We start from the raw sequence: 15,737 nt of genomic DNA on the forward strand, positions 1-15,737 counted from the left end.
TCTGGGTGAAGCTGACCACTGGTGAATTCCTGTCCAAGGAGGAGGGCAGGAAGGAGGGGTGCTGACCCATCCATCGCTGTACTTTCTGAATGAACCCCTTTCCTCAGATGCCCAAGGTTTTTGTCTGCTAGAGTGCTAGAAAGCTAAGTAGCTCTTCAGGAGCTCATCCGTATGGCTCATGACGTCAGCTAGACCGTTGACTCTTTTTGGATTATGAGGCAGTAGCAGCTCTTTCTTTCATTTGATTCTGCTTCCAGACTTATCAGCGTAGTTCCCAATTTTGAACAAGGCTTTGCCTAAGAATGGGAGGAGGTATTTGATTGAACAATATTCACAGCTCTCTTGCTTTGAAACTGTCAGAGATAGGAGCTGCTGCTGCCATAATGTCCTTAGAAATAAGCGTGTTCACCACTTCAAGTAGTTTGTGCATAATAGCTTGAAAAATTGTGGACTAATGGTAGGGCTGCATGACAGTTTTCTTTACCAGCCTTTGTGAGACTTTCACAGATTGAACTGTTTCTCTTTATGAAGGTGGGATGAATTAGATCCTTTAGCAGTCTGAGATCACAAAGATGATAAACTCATGATGAAAACAGGCTGGGTTAGAGATGGAATAGCCAGCTGGCTTTATCCTGACATCCAGCTGCCTGCTCTGTTATTTTAGGCAAGTTGCAAAGGCCTCAGTTGCTCCGTTTGTACAGTGGTACCATAGGCTGGCCTTATTGAGGTTTGTCGAATACTTTAGAATAGTCAGGTGAGGAATAGTTATGGCTATAGATTTTACACAGGCATATGATTGTAAATAAGATGAATATATGAACTTGTTTCTAAACTCCTGAATTTTAACTTGTAATACTGAGGCATGGCAAGCTGTTTGCACCAATTCTTATTCAAGGGGAAGTTGTTTACGGAAATACAATGGTAACGTAATTTTTAAGGGAAAATAATGAAGTCTTATGATTTTGTGAGGTGTCCTTGTGACATCTGCTAAAAGGTCTGGTGGCTGTTCTGTGAGGGTTATATTTGCAGCATACAGGACAAAGAAGTTAATCTGGCTCCAAAGTGTTAAAATTATGTGAGAATTCACCAAAACGTTATTCATAGGTTACTGTCCAAGGAAGTAATTTAAAACTTTGGTTTTATTGCTCTTTTTTTTTTAGGTAATATTTCAATAATTACATTACCAGTTTCCAGCACCAACTCTCCAACTAAGATTTTGCCAAAAACCTTAGGAACAATAAATGTGAATGTTGGACCCCAAATGGTAAGTTTTCAACTCTGGTAATGCTAACTTGTGTAACTAGATGCACGACTTCCTGTTTATGTAATATGGAAACATGAAAAATGAAGATGTGAACTGTGCTAGGAACTTCTAGCTTCCTGCTCCAGCTGCAAAAGCTACCGAATAGTTTAAAGTGCCCCACCTCAGTGGAAATGTAACGACGTGTAGGTACAGCGATCTTGGCATGCCAGAACTGCCAATCCCAACAAACATTTTGTGTATGACTTTAGGGCATATCTGACTTTCTGGCTTTGAATGCAAATCCATCATGTGGAAATATGCAATTTCACCAGTTGACATTTTTACCTATTACTCAAAATTGTATTAAGGAGAAAAATCTCATGAAGAATGTCGTTGATGCCCTTTCAATATTTTGAGCTATATTCTCCCCACTTAAATCTCCAGAATTGCCAAAGGCTGTGTTTCTGATATGTCCCTAGAGATTTAGCCTGTTGAAACTAACTCCTCTTAGAACTGTCTTTTCCTGCCAGTGGTAACTATATGAGAGTATATTGTTGTTTTAGAGATTTAGGATCCACTTAAGATCTTTGAGAAACGTTTTCAGTTTTCTGGTGGTCAGAGGACAAAATAGGCAGTACAGTGAACTGCTTTTGGTAACCTGATGCCTGGTTACCAAACACTTAGCCTGTGTACAAGAACCATTTGACATGTTTTATAAATACTTGTCGTGGGTCCTTTTCCCAACACAAATTATTACTGTTCTCCAGTGGCTTTTATCGCAATTGGACAGATAGTCACAAGCATTATAGCCAGACACCCTCAACCCCCCCCCCCCCCCCAGCTGCATTCTCCATTGTATAGTGCCCTTCATCTGAAATACTAGCCAAAGGCTGTCTACCAAAAAATGGTGTTCCTAAAAGCTTTGGTACTGATACAAGTACTGCTATAACATGTGCAGTGTAATATTTCCCTTGAATGGTTCTACTAAAGGAAGACTTATCCTGGGAGTGCAATAAATAATTGCCAAGAACAGAAGAGAGCAGTCAGTAGCCAGTTAATGCAATTCCCACTCTTGCCACTGACTTCTCAAGGTGTTTTTGAGAAACTCACCGCTAGTTACAAGTTAGCCTGTGTTGCTGGCAGAACTGGCAAAAGCTATTGAGTGATGAATGTCTAATGGAGGCAGGACTATAGAAAATTATATTTGCTTTTTGAAAATCTGTAGAGGTTAACATTCTTAGTGTGTATTTGCAGCTCTGTATCTTCAAATTTCTGAACAGTAAATTGAACAATGGCAAATATCAGTACTGGATGCTATCTAGTTATAAATACCCTGTAGTATATTGTGAGCAGAACTACCTAAGATTAGCAGAAAGATACCAAAAAGAAAATGATGACTTTTTAGTGAGCTTACTTCTGTGAGGTTTATTAAACTCATAAGGCTGTTATAACGCTTTTCATCTAAAGTTAACTACAAAACCTCACTCTAGGCAGCTCCTCTTACAAGGTTTTTCATGTGACAGTAGGAAAAATGTAGTAAAAATGTAACTGCACTACTGCTAGCCTTGTTTGCAGCTTAAATGGGAATATAGGCCATTAAGGACATAATTAGATGAGCGTGATCAAAGCATGATTTTTGCCAGATACTTCAGTTTTTATAGTTGAAATTCTCGTTTTCTGTTCTTGATTTTTTTCCCCTCTTTTTTAACATTCATAGAGGAAACAGAATTGTGCAAAATATTCAGAATGTGGTATCTACAAAGGGAAAACACACTCTTTACTCAACTTCTACAGTATGTCGTCTTATGCATTTTTTTTAACTACTTTAAAACCTTGTCCTACTAGTAGCTTCATAAATCTCCTATCAGCAACCAAAAGATGAACAGTGGAATGATCACAAATGTAATGCATTCATTAGAACTTTATGCAAGTTGATTTATACTTTCTTGTGCCCATGAAACTTTTTTTTCCTATATGAATGTCATATTTCTGTTTTAAAAATCATTTTGGTTATTAATACTTAGTTCTCCACTATATTAAAATGTGTATGTTAGGTTTTGCTTGCCACCATACTTTATATCAAACGTTGCTTCTTTTGCTAATGATACATTTTTCAAAATAGTGGCATTTAACATGCATTTTCTCCATAATGTTAAACATACAGTTTAAGTTTTTTGTTCAGTCAGGAATAAAACTGTCCCGTGCTAGCCTGACTTACTGCTCTACCTTGAGTAATCTATATATTGACATTAACTTTATTTTGAATAACACTACAGAAAGCTACCATCAGCTTATTCCAGTGGCTTTTTGTCATGTGAAAAGCTTGGGCAAGTTCATTTGAAGAGCTTGGCATGTGCTTGTTAACACATGGTTTACAATGTGGTTTCCAAGAGGCGTCCTTAACTGGTGTTTGTTGCAGTTGCATTAGATTGAGTTAACACAGTAAATCTTGTTGAAGACTGAAAGTTTGTAGTTTGAATTCATGTTAGGCATGAGAGGTTTGCCTTGACCATCTTATGTGTGAGAACTGCTACTGTCCCTGTGCGTGTACTACAATTTAACATCATTCTGCAATGTTAGCTAAGAACGGTAAGCAGTGCCTTTCTTGGTTGTGAACAAGTTCTCTGATGCGATGTAGGTGCAGCTTCTCGTTGCCTCTCCTGCTGTGGTAGACACAGACTGGGAGCTGAGGCAGGGCATCTCAGGTAATAGTGAGAGTCTCTGTGAGTGAATTTAACAGCATAGTATTATTGATAAAATAGTACTGCATCCTACAGATGTTCTTTTATTTTGCTGAATTAGGGCATGAGATTTTTTCATGTTTTATCTTATGCAGTGAATTTATGTGATTATTTTAGGTACACTGGAAAATTTCTGGCTGTCAGAAATGGAATTAGTCTGCTGAAAATACCCAATGTGTACCATTTTTTATGAAAATAAACATTGCATTCTATATAAACTTAAAAGTTACACTGAAATAATGCTGTGTTTTTTATACCTGTGATGTCTGTGTCCTTGCATCCAGGAATTTGCAGCTTTGTTAATGAGCTGTAGAAAGGTGGATTCTGTGCTTGTACCTGTCTGAGTACTGTCTGTAACTGCCAGGCCAAGCAAGGTGTTAAACAAAGTGCATGGCTGCCTTGCTTGTAAAAGGGACCCTTGGAAGGGTATGCTCTTATTTTCCATTTCCACTAGATGGCACTAAAGTATAGAACGATAGAGGCATTTTGGTCTTCAAAATATTCCAATTCAACATGATTTTGCAACCTCAATTTATTATACTGGTCATCACAAGAAAGTTAAGAGATTACAGATAATGCAAATGTATCATAAGAGGTTTTTTGTGATTTAAATGAAAACTGCACTTACTTTGCTCAGTAGAGGAATGTGAAACGTTAGGGAATGTGGTGAAATACATTTCAGTATGCAAAATGTTTAAAATCCTTTCTCTCTGGCATGTGTCAGCCACATGCTGGCAAAGCCATATGCTTACTGAAAATAAATCTTATTTATAGTATTGCAAGAAATTAATATAAGAAGTTACTGGATTGGATTAATGTTTAATTGAAATATTGTATTACTGATTCTTGCATACATGCTGGTGTTATAGCAGTGCTGAACTTAAGCAAGCTTTTCAAAATTAACTGTTCTACCACAAAATGTTTCTGATTTTAAGCCAATGTAGCCATAAGTTGATAAGGGTTGATACCTTTCCTGTGCTTCCATACAGCGTGAAAATGTGACCAGCTTGGAGATCTGTTCTCTAATTGGAGATCTGCTGTTCTCTAAACAGCAAATATCTAACCTGTACCTGTGTTTTGTGTTTCCTGTTTTTTTTTCTGTTTTTACTTGTCTCTCTCTGTTAGGCTGTCTATTTGCAAAATCAGATAAGTTGGTTTCTTCAGAAAAAGAAATATAAATGTAATCACAGTGTAGCATTGGGAGGGTGTAAAGTAATGTTCAGTGAGCTAAGGAAACTGGAAATCCTTCAGATAGATACCATGCTTTGTAATTGTTTAAACAAATATCTATGAAACAAAATATCTGCCATATACCCATATTATATGGGTATTGGATATGGTAAGTAGTAAAGGAAAGATGAAAAGTTTAATAGAGTTGGTACTCAAAATGTAACTAATATATAAAGTAAAATAAAATAAAAAATAAGCTGAGTGTAAAGCTTTCTCCAGGAAGCTATGAATTTTACCATATTGACACAAAGAACTTGTAGTTTATATTTTATTTTATTTAAAGATTAACTAATTAATACAGTTTCATTTGTACGTACTCTCTGAATTCTCCTGGCGACCTACTTTAAGGAATGAACTAAGATGTGACTTAAAAGTTGAGACCAAGAGTTTTAGTGTTATCAACCATTTGAATAGAGTTCCACCAGCTTTGAATAAAGGCATTTTAAATAAAAGCAAGCCATGCAAACAATGCACATTCACAATAGATGCCGGTCACTTTGGTCTGCCTCGCTCTTTCAGCTAAACCCAGCAGGTTGCTTTATTTAACATAGATGAGACATCATAATTTTAAAGTATAGCCTTTCCATTTAATTTCATAGCTGCAGTGTCAATTTATTAGCTTGCAGAAATGCCTTGAACTCTTGTAAATGGTAGAAACCGCAGGGAATACTTTACTTGGAGCTCAGATTATCTTTGATACCAAAGAAAGGCAATTATAAGACACGCATCCTTTGGAAATAAAGCTTTATTAATTCCAGTGAGTAAGAAATCACCTACATGTATTCTGGAAGAAACAATTAAATACAGGTAGGTACAGATCCTGCCCTTTGTGCCTAGTAATTATTTAAATTTGTCTAGCTCTGGTTTATATGAATAATACAGTAATAAGATACAGTTAGGAAAAAACTTTAACCTGACAACATTGTAATTATTGTCATATATGAAGATTTTCTAATGACACCTCTTCAGTATATTTGACTGCAGTTTGCATGTGGTGCAGAAATGTTTTTTTTCTTAGAACCATGATTAGTATGAATTTTGGTTGTGTTAGCCTCTGTTTTCTTAAAAGATTTTTTTTTCCCCCCCCAAAATTCATAGATCATAAGTACATCACAAAGACTGACCAATTCAGGGAGCGTTCTGATTGGGAGTCCCTATAATCCAGCTCCAACAATGGTCACACAGACACACATAACAGAAGCTACTGGCTGGGTTCCAGGGTAAGGAGTTTGTTTTATTTAAAGATGTTTGCAGATCTGTTCCTTTTTTTCCTTTGTTTGTACTCTTATATCTATATGTTGGCTTACGGTTTCTAGTTCTTGCGCAATTAAAAGGAGTATAGTCTTAGCGCATTCTGCACTTTTGATGTCTGGAACGTGTGAACACAGAGTTACATGCCCCAGTCACTTCACTGTCTGTTTTAATTTTGTTTTATGGCAGTGTCTATTCCTGTGTGGTCATGGAGAGGCACAAATTGATGAACCTTTACTTTTTTCATAAATTAATGACATATGCAAGTAGCTTTGTTATAGAGCATGTCAGTGGGTGCCAACAGGGGGAGAGGTGTCAAACATGCTTCAGGAAGCATTTAAGAATAAAGCTTTAATGGCAAATTTTGTATGTAATCATCAGTGGTGTGTTTTTATTACTATTTTACAGTATCACAGAGTTTTCATGGGGTTCTGAAATACTTAAGAGTAATGTGACTATCTTTAACTCTTCTAAGGAAATCTGGTCTTTACAATATTTCCCGATTTTTTTAAATTCCAGTACTACTGAACTTACCTATCTCAGACAGATATAATGCTGTGCTTCTGAAAATTAAAAAGTAGTTTCCACATCTAGGTCATTTTCTAATCGGTGATGAATGTCAGTAGTACCTTTCCAGCTTTACAGGTAGGAAAATGGAGCATCTAGGAAATGGTAGAAATGTGAGCATAATGTTTGTACTTTGATTTTCTTCACCCTATGCTTTAAGCAAGGTCTGTTATGTACTTTACTTCAAAGTTGCTATTCCCACCCCAGAGAATAAGTCTGTAAACTGCATGTCCAGTTAAGCAGTATTTAAGTTTGATTTCCTTTGGAAAAGGGAGCTTATGTGAATGTGTGTTTACCTCTGCAAATAATAGGTTTTGAATCCTCTTTGTTTTGATTTTATGTGACGAAGGAGTTGTCAAAGATGACTTTGTGAATTGTGACGGGAAGTTCTGTCAGTACCTTGATGAGGGAAAAGCTGTAGTGTCTGTTCACAGCTTGCAAAACCAGAGAATCAACTTCTATTAACTTTCCTGAGCTTCACCCAAACCCAGTGGTGTAGATTATTAGACAAACTATTTCCAGTGCATCCACCACCACCACCAAGGACAAATACCTTCCTTCTGTTCAGATACTGTCAAAATCTAGACACGGTACTTCCAGTGAGCCTAACTGTTGTTTATCCCATGAAAATCAGCAGGATGTTCTCCAGACACACTGGATGATCATTATTAATCCCCACAGAACTCCATAATATTAATCATATTTTCATCTGAAGAACCAAGGAGGGAAGGTTCTGTGATAGTGTCTAACTTACGAGCCCTTAATGAAGAAAGTGCCAGAGAAATTACAGGTCCAGACTCCTTGTCGTCCCATTGTTTACTCCACTACAGATTCCAAATTGTTTCCATAGTTAAATGAGACAAGATCATATTCATTGTCAGGGCTCCATTACAGAGGCAGTCTGGCTTGCAGCTGTCCCCTCACTGCCCTTCCCGTTCCCCAAGGACAAAAGCAAATGTCGCAGCCCCCAGCTCTGCTCCACTCATACCCCAAGCTTCCGCAGTGTGACAGTAAGTACCATGGACAGGGATTGCCAAAATGAAAAATGGCAATTTTGCTACAGAGGAAGAGATCCACTGGCAGGATTTCTCAAATTGAGAATGGTTCTGAATTGCACAGCCCAATATACGCTGGCTTTCGTGGCACAGATCTTCAAATCCAGTATTTTTTTCAACTCCCCTTTGCAACACTGCTTTTTAGCTATGTAAATATGTGCTGTGGGCCCTATTTTTGAATTTGCAGGGCAAAAAGGTGAAGTAATTTATTGGCATTTGTCAAGCACCGTGCATTGTAATCAGCTGCAAGAGTAAAAGATAAGTTTGGAATGCAACTTCTGATATCTGTTTGCTGTAGCTAATAAACAGACTTAGAACTGTAACAAAACTGGCAATAATTGGTGGCTGTCACCCCTACACAAAATTCATGTCAGCTTCCTCAGAGTAAATCTCTTGTATGCTGCTATGCAAACCAAAATGTTTAATATCATGTAGGACATATCTTACATGGTGTATGAAGGCGCTTTCTTCCATGTGGGAGAATTTTAAATTGGGATTTCTGAAGGAGTCCAGCTTCTCTTTTGATGCGATTTGGTTGTCTAGCTCACTGCAGCACTTGCTATAGTCCCTGCTGAAGTGAACTCTCTAAAATCACATGGACAAATCGTGGCAGAACTAGAACTAGAACTTTCTTATAGTATTAGATAGTTTCCTATAGTATTACGATATAGTACAGAACTTTCCTAATAGTATTACCTAACTGTCTGGCAGTAAGCTCAGGCACCTCATAAATCATAACCTCTTTTTCTCAAATTCTGTCAAACTGTATGTGTGCGCTATTTTCCTCTTTCAGTAAGCATTTAACAGCAAATATTAATACTTAGCTAACCACCAAATGCATGGATTTTGTTGGTATAAATATAAAATACTAGTTTCATATAAGTTTTAATTATCTTCCAGGGACAGAAAACGGACTCGAGAATTTATAGAATCTGATTTTTCAGAAAGGTGAGTATTACTGAACATGTGTGATGTATACAGTCGGTCATACCTGGTTTGCTTCTCCACATCTGCCCTTCAGAAAGAAGGGTGTCCAGTTCCCACTTTCAGCAGTTTTCACTCTTCTATAATGAAAGCTATGTTGTATGTTATTCCATGTAGTTATTATTCATTACTTATTTGCTTTATTGCTTCATGGTAAATACATTTACAGACAAAACTGGAGTCGTGAAAAACAACCAGAACACATTTTCAGAAACAGGATTGTTTTAGTTTTTCAATGTGACAGATACTGGTAACCAGATAATCTTTTTCCTTTGCTTCCAGAACTACTTTGAATCCATTCAGGGTATTTTAATTTGTTTACCTACCAGAGATCATTCAAACTGATTAATTGCATAGGGGTTAGACTTTTTAAAAAATCTGCTGCTATTCTTTTCCACTCTTCTTTTTCTTCTGTCCTTTTTTCCAGTGTTCTCTTTTTCTTAGATAAATTTGAAATTTTCAAAAGCATTCTTATATTTTAATGTTTTTTAGCTTGTTACTGTTGACAGTACTAAGCTTTTCGCTTGCCTTTTGATGCACTTTTGCAACTCCCTTTAATATTAATGTGAACTCAAACCTGCATAAACAAGGGAGAACTTGATATTTTCTATTTCTGCAAAATTATAGGTCTCTGAAACATACAATCAAACCACTTCTGTAATTTAAAAAAAAAAAAAAAGTTTCAACTGAGCATTTTAAATGCCTCTGCTGAAACATAATGCCAAATTTTTATTTGTTCAGAAATGCTAAGGAGAATGGTGATTTGTTATGTAACGTAACTCATGCATTAGGCTTATGGTATTTTTGCTTCTAAGTTCCCATATTACTGTTATTGTCAGGACTCAAACATTATTTTTCAGTCAGTCTCACTTGTTCTAGCAGATTTTTAGGAACTGACTGGCTTTTGCCATGTTGTTAACATAATCCCTCTGTAGAATGCGTAATTAAAAAGGAAATGGGAGGATATCAAATGAAAATATATTAAATCTTAACAAGGATTTTGAATTATTTAGTTAAAAATAATTCTCCAGTGAAAACTATTCTTTCTAGAGGTAATTCACTTCTTAACTCTGTTCATTTAGTTTTATGAATGTCTGTTAGGCCTTTTTGTCAAGTGGCAAGACTAGAAAAACAGATGTTCTGTTTTTCCTATTTGTGTACTCTGCAGTAAATTTGAAGCAATAGGGCAGATGACTCTTAGTGTCATAGTAAATAAATATGTTATATCAGGCATTGAGGGCTTTTTTTAATTTATGTAGTATTAGCTGTCATATCAACATTTCAGTAATTTAAAACGCCCCTTACACACACCTTCAAACATACTTCTGTTTGAACTGGAAGCTAACATTGTTTTACTAGGCCCAGATAATCCTGTTTTGTTGTTCAGGCTTTGTGAACATGATCTTGAGAAGATTTTTCTTCCAGGCACTTTAATATTTTCCTTATTTTATACTGATAATTTTTGATTATGTTAATTTGTAGAATCTAAAACAATTGATTAGATATCTGTTTATATGCTACTATTTATAGCCGTTTGTTCCCATTTTATAACAAAATAACTCCTGTAAGAGTGTAAAACTAACAAAAAATTCATATAGAATGAAAACATCCCCCCAAAATTACAGTCACCTGAAAATCAAATGGACTTTGTAGAGTATAGCTTTCTCAGATTAAAAAAATATAGTGAAAAGAAACTGGATTTCTAAAAATTTCTACTGCTAAAACAGAGAGCTGAGTGTCTGCAGCATCTGGTTCAGCTGGAGAATGTTCTGTTAGTAATGGGGGGAAGAAGTGCATGCTGGATTTTAAATAATTTAAGAATCTGTACTATCTGACTGTAGTAAGTATTGCATGGTGTAGCTATACCTCAATTACGAGACCACTTCATATGCCAGTTTGTGTGATGAAACCCAGTTGATCATATATTTTTCATTACCATAATCTAAGCTCTTGCTTTTTGGAGGGAGAAGAATGAGCAGAAAATAACCCTGCCAGTCATGAATTTGGCACCACAGAACTCATGAACATGTACTTACTTTCTAAAAAGAGATTCTTGTATGTCAATCTGAACTGTGATAGCACAGATATTAAACATAAGTCATTAGGAGAATTAATTAAGGTGGCTTCTGCTGTATCATAAATAGTGATATCTGAGTCTTTGTTTTAAGCACAAACATGACAGTTGTCTCTAAATCTGGTTTCCAGGCACATAAGAACCCTGTGAGATTTTCCCATTTTTTTTAGGGGTTCTTTTGTGTAAGTACCTGGAGATGAATTACAAATCCATTTTTTTAGCATCTACCCAGCAGAATGTGTCCAAAGACTGATACTGTAGAAACTGCAGAGAAAGGGGAGGAGGCCCTAGTGCACTCTTTCTGCCAACCTGTAAGAAAAAAGAAACTGATTCAAAGTAAAGCAAAATACAAATTTTATTATTTAAGTAATGCATAATATGGCAGTCCTGATTTCTGTTGCAAAAGTTAGACCCTTCTGCTGTATATCAAAATAAGCTTACTAAAAATCAATATATTAAAATAATTACTTTTCTCTTTACAGTAAGAGAAGCAAAAAAGGAGATAAAAATGGGAAAGGGCTGAGGCATTTTTCAATGAAAGTATGTGAAAAAGTCCAACGTAAAGGAACAACTTCATACAATGAAGTTGCTGATGAGCTGGTATCAGAATTCACAAATTCTAACAGCCACCTAGCTACAGATTCGGTAAGCAAATATGTAGTGAAGTTTGTTTCATATCATTACAAAATTGGCTGATTTATCATGGAATTCTGTCCCTTTCTGTTTCTGCACTGTCCTGCTACACTCCATATTTTTCTTCACTTAGCTATGTCCCAGATATTAAGACTGTGTTTGTGTAAAAAAATATATATTTTACATATATATATAGCTATATATATAAAATATGTAAAATTTTAAGATGTAGAATTAACATAATTGAACTCCCTCTAAATTATAAATAAAATAGAGAAGTCTGCCAAAAAATTCACTTTAAAAAAATACAACTCATCATATCTACCATATGTGGTCCAGACACTCTTTTCAACCGTAACAGAGTTGCCACGATGGGAATTGTTGCAAGGTGGCTTCAGGCGGGCCTCAGGCTTTCATTTGCAAACAAACATGCTTATGTGGTATCCAAAAACTATTATTAATGAAGGTATAGGTTTTAGTACCACTCTGACTTAAATTGCCATTTTGTCTTTATATGTTTTACTCATCTATGAAGGAAGGGTTCAGTCTTTTTAACTTCTTTTTTTGAGTGCTTTTGTTGTAATTAATACTGCATTGCTTTCTTAGCAGGCTTATGATCAGAAAAATATTAGACGGAGAGTTTATGATGCCCTTAATGTGCTGATGGCAATGAACATAATTTCAAAGGAGAAAAAGGAAATCCGATGGATTGGCCTTCCTACAAACTCAGCTCAGGAATGTCAGAATCTAGAGGTAAAGTGAGGTAGTTGGGAAATTCTATATAGTTGACGGGTTGTGATAATCGAACTATTCTAGAAGAGTTTTTTTCCACAGTGTAAACCTGATTTTTATATTCATAATGTGCAGGTATCAGAATCACTTTTGATATTTCAATAAACTGAAATGTTATGCTTATATATTATTCTTTTATTCTCTTATGTATTATTCGGTTTTATTTAGCATACAATCACCACCATTTACAAAGGGAAAGAATAGATTTTGGTAACGGTGCTAGCATACTGGTAGCTTTAAAATCTGTTCAGTTTGGCACAATGAAACAAACTGGGTAAATTCAGTAATTATATTGGTGCATTTACATTTCTATTTTAAGATAGAGAAACAGAGGCGGATTGAACGGATAAAACAAAAGAGAGCCCAGTTACAAGAACTGCTGTTGCAGGTATGTTTAACTGTATTTTTCTTATTTCTCTCTATACATATAGATACATAGATAACATATACAAAATGAAATTATCAAGTAAGAATCCAAAATGTTAGAACTTCTAAAGTTCCTTCTTGACTTACTTAACAACTATGATATACTGGGGAGAAAAAGTTTTAGAGGTGTCCTTTCTGATGTCTGGTATGGGGACCTCTTACCTGCACTTCACTTTTTGGTTCATTTTTTACCTATTGTAAAACAGCTTATTAATTATATTGACTTACCATAACCCTTTATAAATGTTCTCTGAGGCTTCATCATTATCTACAGTAGGGAGAATGGGAACAGCTCCAAGTGCTCTAGTGCACTTCTCTGACTAGTTCCTGTTAGAAATTTTCTCTTTTATTCCAAGCAAAAAAAAAATCTACGGCTGAACTTCAATAAACATGTACTAAGTCGTTTTGGGGAGGACAGACATTTCTGTCTCCTAAGAATGAAAGGCTGACAAATCCAGCTCTTTTACATTCTGATATGCACCTAGGAAGACTTTGAGACTATTTGAATTTTGGCTTAAATTGCAGAAATATCATATTTCAAATGTACCTCTGTTTATAAAGCGACATTTTATAAATACAGTTATGAACATTCTTAAATGTTTTGGCCTGTGAACTTTCAGTAATTTAAATACAATCAAAGTTTTGTATGAAGTTACTGCCAGTAAGGCTAAGGGGGGGGGGTTGTTTTGTGTCGTTTTTTGCTATGGTACAAATGTAATGATACAATTCTAATCTACTTAGATACACACTGGAACTTTAAATATATGATGCTTCTCCTTTTTTCATCATCAGAAATAGTTTTTCTATGTAGAAGGGTACAATTCTAATTCCATCTGACCTAATAAATAAATCAGCAGCTTCTCTAAGAGCAACATGAAATTATGCTGGCAAGTCAGGCCCTCAAATACCTGGTGTGAAAATGACTGATTTGCACTTTCTTACTATCTACAACTGTCATTATATCCTTAATTGTGTTCACTGTCAAATGGTTTATCAGTTCTTCTGGGTTTTGTCTGTCTATCTTCCCCTTAAATGGAATAAATAATGCCTCAGTGTGGGCAAGCACACTGACTTGCTTCCAATCCTAAAATAACATTTCCTAAAAATACATGTTTTCATATATACACACACAGATATATGGACCTAAGAATCCAATAGAGAAGAGATGGTGTCATAAATGGCACCTGTGTAAAACTTTAAGGGGAGGATTTCAAAACTAACTAGCTGGAGAAAAGGGGGAGTGGATGGGAAGGGGAAGAGGATATGGATCAGGAATGCCATAATTCCCATTAACTTTTAAGTGTAACTAGCTCCTAGTCTGAGGTAAATATGCATATAAACTAACAGAGAGGATGTCCAACTCCCTTTTCAATAGGAGCGGGGAGGCATTCTCTGCCAAACCTTATTGCACCATTCTTGTTTCATCTCCAGGGATTGCGAGGGGGGCATACGCATTAAGATATGCATGAAAAAATAGAGTTCAACTTCTGTTGTTCCTGGCCAGCTTCACTAATAATAGTGCAAAGGGGAAGTCAGGCCAGACTTATTTTTGACAGAAAATTACTGGAGGTATTGATATTTGGCAAATAAGAGCTATTAAGTCCCAATTCCTGGAAATGTCGATGTCTTCATTTTAATGTCAATGATTGCTTTTTCTTTCTTTCTTACAGCAAATAGCATTCAAAAACTTGGTACAACGAAATCAGCAAAATGAACAGCAAAATCAAGGCCCTCCAGCTTTGAACTCTACAATACAGCTGCCTTTCTTAATAGTCAACACTAGCAAAAGAACTGTTATAGACTGCAGCATATCAAGCGATAAGTGAGTGTGTTGTGGAATCAAACTTTAGAATATTTTCTTTGTGGACCGAAATTTTTCTTTGAACTTTCTTTTTTTTTTTTTTAGTTTACTAAAATTAATTGTGCATTTAAGTTTTTCTTTATTTCTTATCTATAATGCAGCCACATAACCATTAGTCAAAACAGGCTGACTTTTACTGTTGTAAAAGGCATTTCCAAATGACATTTCAAGGAGCCTTCACTGCACAGGAGACAGCAAATTGCATTAAGTTATATACTAGGACAGCAAGCACTAGCTTTTCATATAGTCACATGCTGGTGCTTCTGAATTCTTGCTTCTACAATAGCATAAATCTATTTAGTCAGAAATACAAGGTGATCCATGTAACACAAAAGTAACTTCCTAGAGGTAATAATAACAGCTTTGAAAGAAATGGTTGACATCTTTCAATAACAAAAGGTTTGTACCTAGCTCTTCAAAGAAAAAAAGGAAGGAAGTGATGAAGAAGTTTGAAACATTTCCAGTGTAAGCATTTGTATTGTTGCTATAGTTCCACTCTTTTCTGTTAATCTGAAAACCTTCCGCTTACATATTTCTGGGTGCTTATGTTCTCCATCCTGTGAAAGGATGACTGAAAGTATGGGGTATTATGTTAACTGTTGATCAGCTTCTGACCAGTTTATTAGCTGAAAATAACTTTGTTTCAGGTATTATAGGTTACAGATTTCATTCTGTAGTATACAAATCCTGTACTGAACTTCAAAGCGAATTTAGATGCAGCAAAAATAGACGGTCCCTAATTACTGAAATGCCAGCATGCAAAAAGCAATGCCTAGTAGGAGCAGAATTGCTGTAGAATACATTTAACTGAAACCCAGTATATTCTGTGACAAAACTTTTGGAATAATCCCACCAGCACTCCAACTCAACAAGTTGGGAA

The 15,737-nt window shown here is 35.8% G+C and overlaps 1 protein-coding gene across 7 annotated transcripts in view; it reads left to right on the forward strand.

Moving 5' to 3' along the window:
* The window catches only part of TFDP2 (transcription factor Dp-2), a 66,667-nt gene that overhangs the window by 37,795 nt on the left and 13,135 nt on the right, over window positions 1-15,737 (forward strand). For 6 of the 7 annotated variants that reach the window (XR_010885035.1, XR_010885036.1, XM_067301868.1 and 3 more), the window contains 7 exons: window positions 1,161-1,264; window positions 6,313-6,434; window positions 8,988-9,035; window positions 11,628-11,790; window positions 12,385-12,531; window positions 12,890-12,958; window positions 14,667-14,818. Coding sequence is in view for 5 of the 7 variants with exons in the window: in XM_067301868.1 (XP_067157969.1) it covers window positions 1,161-1,264; window positions 6,313-6,434; window positions 8,988-9,035; window positions 11,628-11,790; window positions 12,385-12,531; window positions 12,890-12,958; window positions 14,667-14,818 (805 nt within the window). In the remaining 2 variants the exon portion in view is untranslated. The remainder of the gene's footprint in view (window positions 1-1,160; window positions 1,265-6,312; window positions 6,435-8,987; window positions 9,036-11,627; window positions 11,791-12,384; window positions 12,532-12,889; window positions 12,959-14,666; window positions 14,819-15,737) is intronic. The other variant, XM_067301869.1, reaches the window with a different exon arrangement.

The sequence above is a fragment of the Apteryx mantelli genome, chromosome 9, assembly GCF_036417845.1.
Source record: "Apteryx mantelli isolate bAptMan1 chromosome 9, bAptMan1.hap1, whole genome shotgun sequence".
Taxonomy (NCBI): domain Eukaryota; kingdom Metazoa; phylum Chordata; class Aves; order Apterygiformes; family Apterygidae; genus Apteryx; species Apteryx mantelli.